This window comes from Girardinichthys multiradiatus, chromosome 18, assembly GCF_021462225.1.
Source record: "Girardinichthys multiradiatus isolate DD_20200921_A chromosome 18, DD_fGirMul_XY1, whole genome shotgun sequence".
NCBI lineage: Eukaryota > Metazoa > Chordata > Actinopteri > Cyprinodontiformes > Goodeidae > Girardinichthys > Girardinichthys multiradiatus.
The window spans coordinates 21,018,606-21,029,160 of NC_061810.1; the positions used below are offsets into that span (position 1 = coordinate 21,018,606).

The following is a 10,555-nucleotide window of genomic DNA, read 5'->3' on the forward strand; positions in this document are numbered from 1 at the left end:
TAGTGGGATTCACGAGGCAGATATTACAGAAAAACAACCATGAGGCCCGTCAGCATTTTTTAGACACAATCCTTTTATTTTTACGAATCACAAACATTCAGCAGAGATCACCTCCTTGGCTCTGTCCTATCCAGAGAGCGGCGATGCACACAGGCGGTGTAGGTCCCTCGGACAAGGAAGAGAACGGAGATGGCAGCATAATAGCTGCCATATATGATAAACTGCAAACAGAAACTTTTATCAGGGTCAGAAACCTTAAATCCTTCATATCAACCATTAACTCGACTGCATCAAACATATTCTCTTGTAATGGCTAATTATTACCACAAGGTGTCCCTCTGTGGTCACAAATCTATTGTGTTTTCAGTAAACGTTAAAGCATGCTGCTATTAAAAAGTGTATGTAATAAAATAAATAAATACAGTAAACCTGTGTGGCAATGTCCAGTCCCAGTGCTGCTTCATCTACAACAATGACTGTGATAATAGTCTGCAATAAGAGGGCCATGAACGTGTTGATCCCAAACGTCAAAGCATAACACTCCATGGTGAGGTTCGATGCTATCTGAAATCTACAGAAACAAAATCAGGAGAGGAACTGTTGTTTAAAATTAGTCTACTGGATATATATATGATCAGAGTTAGAAAATGATAATTACTTGAATAAACTTGGATTGTATCTTCATGATAAAAAAATCAGTGCACTGATATTGTAAACTTCAGGTCAACAACAACCACAATCCAAAAAAGGCACATATGCCCTCGATCCTACAGAATGTATTTTGCTAGAGCCACAAAACCTGTATGACCCTAAATTACACAAAAAATAGATTAACACGTTTTATAAATCCTACAATATGAAAATCTGTTAGTTTCATGGTCAAACTGAAGAACCATAATGTTTTTTCTCTCTCTTTTGAACAAAAACATCTAACTTTTATAATGAGGGAAACAAAATCTTGGCCTTAATAGAACACCAACTTAAAATGGAGAAAAAACAGGAAACACTTGCACATTTAAAGACCTTTTCCTTTAAAATTTTTGTTATGTATAAAAATAGTTGACTTTTTTTTAATTGTTTCAAAGGTCTTTGTGGTACTAGTTCACCTATTCATCATTAACTGGACAGGAAGAAGGGCAGAGAAAAGGGGAAGACATGCAGCAAATGGCCCAGAGCTGGGAATTAAACCCGGGACAACTGGATTGAGGACTGTAGCCTCTGCATATGGTGTGCCTGCTCTACCGCTGGGCCACTGGAGGGGCAAACCTATACATTTTCTTTGCCAAAGTGCCAATATGGAGGACCTAAAAAATAAACAGACAAACCTGTTGTTTAGAGGAATACCATTTTGAGTGTTATGATTTTTGTTAGCCGTGTTTGGGTATCCAACAAAGTTCTGTAGATGCCAAAATAGTCTCCTAAAGAGGATCTAACTAAGGGTTCAAGTTAACGCCAGTACAGCCCTTGCTCTGTAATGACAGCAGGCAAATGTGAGTGTTTCTTCGTGCACAATGAGCTGGAGACATTTGGATGTTGGCTTGGTGTCATGACGGAAAGCAAAGAAGCAATTTCCCTCCCAAAAAACATAAATTAAGATTTTGCAGGAAGTGCTAGGATTGGACTGCCAAGGGCTGAAAAAAAGACTTTGTGGAGAAGAGAAGTAAATGATGAGTCCTATGTCATGCTGACTGTGAAGCATCCATATGTGACCATCCATATGTGACCATCCATATGTGGGGTTGCTTTTAAGTCACAAATTTGCTTTAAAACACTGCAATGATTAAAGAAAGACATCCTCCAAGTGTATCTCTACCCAACAATCCAGGAGTAATTTGGTGATCAACAACATTTTTTAGAAAAAAAAAAGAAAGCAGGATGGAGAACCATGTGACCAGGCAAAAGTAACAACTGTGTGGTTCAAGGATTAAATATTGACATTTTGGCTCCACTGCCAGGAAACTCTTCAGTCCTTAAACCGTTTATAAACCGGTTGATGTATTTCTCAATAAGCCTTTCTCCTCTCTTGGAAATGTTTCAGATCGAACTTCAGTATACCAAAGAAACAACTGAAGAGAAGATCTTCAACACTGCAAGAGTAAGATTTTTGTATAAACATAATTTCTATCAGTCTCAGAACATTAACTTTATTGATTTTCAGGAGACCCAAGTTTGTTTTTTAGAGTAGATATTAGATCTATTAATTCACATGCACAATGTGCATAGCAGTCACATTTTTTTGTGACTTGCTTCAAGGGCAATGTCAACCATTTTAACACTCCTACCCCTTCTTGAATGAGCACATGAATCCATATTTTAGCATCTGTATAAATTGTTTCCCTTTGGATTTTTAACTGTTTGACTTGTATGCTAATCCTAAGTCGTACATCAAACAGATGTAAAGTCACCATAAGTGAACTTTGAATGAGAAAAGGAAGAACCATATGTCGAGCTTACGTTGTGATGGTAATGAGAAACATGTAGCAGGATTTGAATATGACATATGCAGCATAGCATGCCCAGATACTGCTGGTGAATGCCATCATATACACAGCACCTGAGCACACAGCTGAGAACAGCCCCAGTGCCAGCTCTCCCCACATGGCCCAGGTCACTCTGATGAGGCTCACAGAGAAAGCTGCAGCAGCACCTGGAACACAGAGGCGAAATATGAAGCAGATCCCTGGTTGTTCCATCCTCCTCATTGTGGATCATTAATTTACCCCGAGGCCATGATCTCCTTCCTAAAGTGTTGACAGTAACAAATTGTGTGCATCCCTAAGCTAGTCTCCTTAGCCTGGCATGATGAACCTCTTGTAGCATGCACTTAGAATGTACCATCAGCAATAGTCGGAGAATTCATTAACTTTTGCCTCTCTCTTTAATTGAAGCAATTACTCTTCCTCCTCTCACGCTGAGCCAAGGATGACCGTGAGCCAAAAGGAACCCAGTGCTGCTGTTCTGTTTGGAAATCAATACACATTTTCCATTTAACCAGTCCCAGTGCGCTTGTCTTTTTGTTGATTGCAATTTTTAAGTCTTTGTGTTAGCAGGCATGGCAGCTTTAAACAATGTTGTTAAATTTTACATTGTGGATGTGATGCTCTGTTCTCCCCCTGCAATAATTACACTTCTGACCACAGTTTGCAAAGTTAGTTACCATATTAGGACCTTTTTTTTCAAGAAATCTAAAGTCTATAAAGTACTTGTCTGAATTACATTACAATGATTTGCCATTGTGTTTATTTAATGAATTTCCAGAAGCTTGTGGTAAAAATAAAACTTCAGGCGCACCCACAACAGACGATACAGCTTCTACTCCTCCGTTGTAGATAGATGATGTGGCAGATGGTTCTATATGGTCCCACTTGAGCTGGATATAGTTAAAGATCTGCATGTAGCCAGCTGTGGCCAAAGCCCACCACAGGGACCAGTACACTAAATGCCTGCATGGTGAAAAGTGAGACAACATGTTATGATGATGGGTATTGATAAAATACAGAGTGCTATGCCAAAACATTAATCTCTTCAGCTTTTTAATATACCACTCCAAACCTTCATTTTGATTTTATGTGATGGACAAATACATTTTTTCACGTAATTCTGAACTTGAATATGATACATATTTAACATTTTCACAAAAAATAAAAAACTGGAGCAGAAGTATACCTTTCAGTGGAATAATGAGCCTAAACAAAAAGATGGAGCAACAGTGGAAAGGTTTGGGTCAAGGCATATTACTTTTAGCTTGAGCTATTATTAATAAAAGGATAGTCACTAACTCCCAATTTTAGTCTGTGAGGCAGATACCCTGTTTACTTTTAAGACTAGGCCTTACATTTTCCTTTTTGATAAAGTTTATGGATAGAGTGGCTTAGGTTATCCTGAGCTACCTCTGTAGTTATGCTGCTATAGGCTCAGATTGCTGGAGGACATAATAACCGTTTTTCCCTCACTCTGCTACATTCTCCTACTACTCTTTAATTTATATTGTTTGCTGCTGTTTCAGCTTTTGACTTTATGTTCTCTCTCTGATTTTTCTCTTCCTAAAAGCTACACCTGGCCTGGCTCTGTGTTTAACTGTGACACCCTCCTGGTGGAGGACGTTGGCTGAGCTACTTCTGCCAACAGTTTATGTTCTCCTTCTACAGATGGAGGACACACTTGGCCCTGTCTTTCAGTGTTTAACCCTGTTTCTCACCTTGACATACTGTATCTACTGACTGAGCTTCTGCTGTGACTAACTGTATGTGGTCTCTTTCATCCTCTGGACTTGAAAATTGGCACAAAGCTTATTTACTTAGCTGTCTTTCTCTCCTAGATGAAGCCACTAAAGGAGCTACTACTGCCTTTAACATTTTACTTTTCTTTCACACAGAAAGTACTCCTGGATCAGTGCTTCTGGGTTCTTTTTGTGTGAGTGCTCTGTCCACTCAAAGCCCTGGTGGGTCATGGCAGCTGGCTGAACACTGAGCCTGGTTCTGCTGGAGGTTTCTTTCAGTTAAAAGGGAGTTTTCCTCTCCAATGTTGCTAAATGCATGCTGGGATTGAGGGAATGTCACAAAGCAAGCGGCTGTCCACTGTCACTTCATGCTCATCAGGGGAGTGAATGCTGCAAGTCAGTGACTGGAGGCAATCTGCTGGGATTCTTTAGATAGAAAACTTTTTAACCAACTTGAATATTAAATCGAATTTGACTGCATTGTTTGACAATTGGGATCAATTGGAACGTATGTACCTGACTTAAAATCTGTATGATTCGATTGAATTCGCTTTGTAAAGTGCCTTGAGATGACATGTGTTGTGAATTGGCGCTATATAAACTGACAGAAAATTAGCGCAAAAGACTTAAAGCTGTTATTGTAGCAAAAGGTTATTCTACAAAGTATTGACCAATGGGACTCAGGTCTGAATCTAAGCACTGAGGTGATCAAGCCTTTTCTATGGCAACTCTTAGACTTTGGAATAAATTTCGGCTAAATTTAGATTTATCTCTGACTTGGGCATCTTAAAGTCAAGTCTAAGATATATTAAATTGAGGATGGCTTTTGATACCTAGCAGTGTGCTTTTACATTTTTCTGTTTTTCTATTGTTTCTTTTTTTTTTTATCCCAGCACTGTTTTATTGCTTGTGTTTTATTTTATTTTACTCAATGTAAAGCATTTTGGTTAACCTAGTGGTTATTGTAAAGGGCTATAAAAATACATTTATTATAATTATTTTATCATAAATCCCAAGGAAATATGTTGAAGTTTGAGAAAATATGAAAACTTTCAAGGGGTACGAGTACTTTTGCAAGGCACTGTAAGAGAAACACACCTAGAAGAGTATGATTCCTTGAAGCTTTTCCAAAGTAAATGACCTGCAGTGGTCACACTTTCCCTGCTGCACCAGCCAGCACTGCCATCATGTGCCATTTTCTCTTCGTCCAAGGATTCTCCATTTTGGTCCATCTCTGAATCTCTTTGTCTATTGTTTTTGAATGACCCTTCGTCCTGCGACTGGGACCCGACAGCCTTTTCCCCTTTGAAGAACATGCTTTTTTTGGGCATGGGCAACAAGAAGGAGACGAGAAAAGCTAGGCAAACAACCCCCAGAGTTATAGCATTTAAGTAGAAATAATCCACTCCTGTGAATGAAGCAGACATTAATCAGTGTTTCCACAACATCTAGATTGTATTAAACTGCATCCTTTTCTGTACTTTTTTGTCACTTTTTGTCATGCATAGAGGAAAAGTGGGTTTTACAAGTCATTCCATTAGAGGATTAGTAATATCATAATTTACAGCTTTTAAAATCAATACTTTCATACCTCCAAGGGAGACAAGCATTTGGCCAAGGCTGGCGCCAAATGTATATCCAGTCAGCATAGCGCTGCGCAGATAACTTGTAGCCCTTTGATAATTTTCAAGTGGAATCACACTATATATATAAGAGAAGTAGGCCACTTCTGTGGAAGTCACAACTCCAAAGTTGACCTATAAATGAGACAAAGCAGTCCTGAAGAAGCTGTTTCTCATTATGAAGCATTGTTATATTAAATGATTCACTAGCGAATGCATTAACACTAGAACTCCCAGGGCTGTCAATTTGACGGTTTTGAAAGTTTAACATGCCATAACTCTTGTTTATTAAAACTCTTATCTTCCTGGCATCCTGACTTTTTCTAAACCTGTGTCTTGTGTATTCCTGTGCCTCTATTTAAAAAAAAAAATAACAAAGAAAATAAAAGATCTAAGTATTTCTACCTCTAACTACCACAGCCGTTATTTTGACGGCCCTATTATTTACATTGATATTTTTTTCCCGCGGCTGAGTATACGCGCGAGCGTTGCCTAGCAACCACCGCTCTAGAACGCAGTCTGAGAAGGAGATTGTTGGCATCCTACAAATGGCTTCTAGAAGGATATTTTCTGCTCAAGAGGCATTGGAAATGCTTCAAAAATTACATGATTGTGATTCTGGGGTCGAGAGGGATTCTGACAGCTCTTGGTCAGCATTCAGTTCCAGTGACAGCGGGTCAGAGAGTGAGCCTCCCCCGGCTAAAAAACACGAGTTGTCCTGTTAGCAGGAGGTTGTCGTGCATTATTTCAAGGAAGTAAAAGACTAGCCTATGTAACAATTTTATCAGTTTAGGCTATAGTTTATAGATTAGTAAACTAATAATATATAAACTATAGCAACATTGCCACAATAAGCGCAGGTTCAGAGACATGGAGACGAGCCTGGTGCCCAGTGCCCAGCTATAAACCCAGCAAACCAGCTCACTGGCAGGAGAGAAACTAAAAAACAAGGTACTAAAAATGTAAAAAGAAATTAACAATAAGTTGGGTCATAGATATACTGTAGTAGCCCAGTAACAACAATATATTCTGTGCTTTACAGCGTTTTCATCGCAAGACGAGCACACACCTGGGAATGAGGAGGAAATAGGAAAGGATGGGACTTTGTGGACAGTGGTAGGGGAGGAAGAAAGTAGAGGGAGGCGTCACAGACAGAGCAGCAGATCCAAGATGCCCAGACCACGTTCCTCTGCTTGGTGGACGCCGAGATGCTCATCCACGTTCAGGGCCGCGCCGTGGCTGAGGGCCGCAGAGTTTAAGGAGATGATTCCTCCTCAGACATGAGTGTGGATGAGCTGAAGGCATTTTTAGCACTAGTTTATGTTCGCGGATTGAAAGGGGGGCGTAACATGGAGCTGTCCAGCTTTTGGTCAGATTAATAAAGCGTTTTTTTTAAATGTACCCACTACTCTGTATTATTTTTCAGTACTATTTATAAATAACAATAAAACTTAATAGGTTTTGATCAAATACTATTATTAACTCTTGTCAAAACCATAATTTTATAGCGTGCAAGAAAACCTTTAGTATTCTGACCAATGTAATGCGATGACATCATCACCGCCTCATATCCAAAATGCTCGCCGTCAAATTGACGGACCTGGGAGTTCTAGTAGTATTAGAATTCTGGGAGTTCTAGTGTTAAATCCTTACCTTTGTATTGTTGATAAATGCTCACTGTAGCTACAGGAAGGTAACATACTCATAGAACCAAAGGGCATTGTCTTTACACAGCCTTCCAATGTGTTCACATCCCTTAAACTTTTCATCATTCTGTCACATTACAGGGAGCTTTTATTTGATAGACCAGCACAAAGTAGTGCATACTTGTTATGTGGAAAGTTAACATGTGATTTTTTTTAATGCATGCATATTTGTTCAGTATTTGTATTAACACCACCCCTTCCCCTTCATTCTATAACCCTTAAAATAAACCCAGTGCAATCTATTGTCTTTAGATGTTACATAATTAGTCAATAGGGCCTAAATGTGTGTAATCAAATCTCTGTATAAATACAAGTGTTCTGTGAAGGCATCAGAGACCCTGACAGAAAAGATTATAGTTTACCTTTCCTCTCGGTTGGCATGTTTGGTCTTGCTGCTGATCCTTGCTCACTTACTCGGGTTAAAGTAGATGTCAGTCAGTCATTTTCCACCGCTTATTCCATAGTGGGTCACAGGGGAGCTGGTGCCTATCTCAAGCAGACTACAGGCAAGAGGTGGGGTACACCCTGAACAAGTCGCCAGTCCATCACAGGGCAAAACACAAACAACCATGCACACACTCATTCATACACCTAAGGGCAATTTAGAGAGACCAATTAACCTAACAGGCATGTCTTTGGACTGTGGGAGGAAGCCAGAGTACCCGGTGAGAACCCACACATGCACAGGGAGAACATGTAAACTCCATGCAGAAAGACCCCCGGCCAGGAATGGAACCCAGGACCTTCTTGCTGCAAGGCAACAGTGCTACCAACTGCACCACCATGCACCCCTAAAGCAGATGTTTCACCTCCTTATTGGCTAGACGTCGCATATTATTGCTGTGGAAATCCCCAAAACCTCCTTCATCATGGAGCCTCCTTAAGTGGCTCTATGACGTTCTTAAAATTGGAAAAACTAAGACACTAATGCTAACACATGTTATTTTAAAATACATTCATTTCTTTCGTTCTTTAATTAGCTTGATTCAGTGCTGGTGTGTGTGTGTATATGTGTGTGTGAGTGAGTGAGTGAGTATGTGTTTTAGAGTCTGTGTGTTTCGTAGTTTAAGGGGTTGAAAAAAGGATAAAAAGACCGTTGAGGATTTTCAAAGGTAAATTGCTTTGTATAATTATGTATTGCAGAGATATGCAGATAAGGTGGGAGAATCTGTTCTCAAGACAACTATTTGTCTTGCACTTCATAAATCTAGCAGTTCTGAAAGAGAGGCTCGAAAAAATCCATAGGATGGTTGCCTCTACAAGCTATTTAGAGGACACAGCAAACATGTAGAAGAAGGTGTTCTAGTCAGCTGAAAACAAAGTAGAATTCTTTGGTCTACATCCTAAAGGTCTTAGCATGGTGGAAAAGTGACATTGCAAATCTTGCTGAACACACCATCTTGAGCATGAAACATGGTGGCGACAGCATCATGTTATGGGGATGTTTTTCTTTAGCAGAGACAGGGAAGCTGGTCAAAGTTGATGGGATGATGAATGGACGTAAATACAGGGCAAGCTTGAAAGAAAACCAGTTAGAGACGGGAAAGACCCAAGACTGGGGTGATGGTTCACATTCCAGCAGGTCAGTGGCCATAAACACACAGCCAGGGCTTCAATGGAATAAGTTAAATTACGGCATATTCACATGTTAGAATGGCCCAGTCAAAGTCCAGACTTGAATCAAATTGTGAATCGGTTGCAAGACTTGAACAGTTATGTTTAATGATGTTCTCCATTCAACCTGACTTGGCTTAAGCTATTTTGCAAAAAAAAAAAAAAACAATGGGGCAAATTATCCGTCTGTAGGTGTGCAAAGCTCATAGCGACAGACTCCAAAAGATTTGCAGCTGAAATAAAACGTGGTTTTACAAAGAATTGACTCAGGGAGGCTATATACAAATGCAAGCCAAATTTCTGAGATCTTTATTTGTAAGAAAACCATGTATCATTTTTATTCCAAGTCAAAATTATTAACTACTTTGTGTTGGTCTATAAAATAAATTGAAGTTTGTGGTTGTAATGTAATATGAAAAAAGGATAATTTGGCACGTCTACTTTAGCAATATACTGTAGAAGTATATCAGTGGCAAACCACTAAAACTGTTTCGAAAACAAAATGTAGCCTATGTAGCAAACATTTTATAGCTCTTTACAGCTGTTACAAGACTGGTATCTTACTGACCTGAAGGAAGGTCATTGCAGGCAGGCCAGGGGCAAAGGATAGCAAGATATAGTTGCTGACAAGAAAGAGTCCCTGTACAACAATAACAGGCTTGTATTTCAGGAAGTCAGTCAAGAGAAAAACTGGAAAAAGAAAGGCCAGGTAGGAGTATGTCCAGATAGGAAACAAGTAGTTGGTCACCTGCAAGAGAAAAACAAAAGGAACAGGGATGCTGAGTCAAAACCGATGAGCAAATTCTCCCAATAAATGATGTCTGCTAACTGAACTGTAAAGGATTATATGCAATGAAACAGTGTGTGCAATACATACCACTTCCTCAGAGATGTTCTTGTTTGGTCCAATTAGGTAAGGTGTCAGGAAGGGCTCTGCTACTCGGCAATTAGCAAGAAAGCCGTAGACTGACAGTACTGTAGTGGGATAAGCCCATCCAGAGGACTTCAGCTTTGCCCAACAGCCCATGGTATCTCCTCCGCAAAATTACACACAGCTTGACTTTGAAATATGTTTTCAGGATGAGTTACCAGAACAGATCGGTCTCTGACTGTTTGCATTTAATCTCGTAAGTGTTTCGATTTCTGTTGAAGCTATCAGTAGTCATCAAAAAGCTGGAATATACACACACACAATATTTATGAGCAACACAAACCCTAATCAGTACTGGGGCGTATGCAGACTTTGACCTGTTAGCGGAACAGAAGCTTTGGCAAGTCGTAAGTAAATGAGTACAAGTCTTTATTGAAGGGTGAACTATATCTATATTGCCTTCTAAACATATTTATACCTAGAAAGTACCTCTACAGTTTGTTGCACATGACAAGATAAACTG

General features: G+C 39.6%; 1 protein-coding gene across 1 annotated transcript; it reads right to left on the reverse strand.

The window, feature by feature from the left end:
• Positions 1-53: 53 nt before the first annotated feature.
• Positions 54-10,555, reverse strand: slc19a3b (solute carrier family 19 member 3b). The gene is made up of 8 exons (XM_047391290.1): positions 10,039-10,555; positions 9,730-9,909; positions 5,811-5,976; positions 5,318-5,627; positions 3,292-3,443; positions 2,455-2,647; positions 430-571; positions 54-221 (listed from the first exon to the last, which is right to left on the reverse strand). Exons 1-8 carry the CDS (start codon positions 10,186-10,188, stop codon positions 108-110), a joined length of 1,407 nt encoding a protein of 468 aa, XP_047247246.1. The 5' UTR covers positions 10,189-10,555; the 3' UTR covers positions 54-107.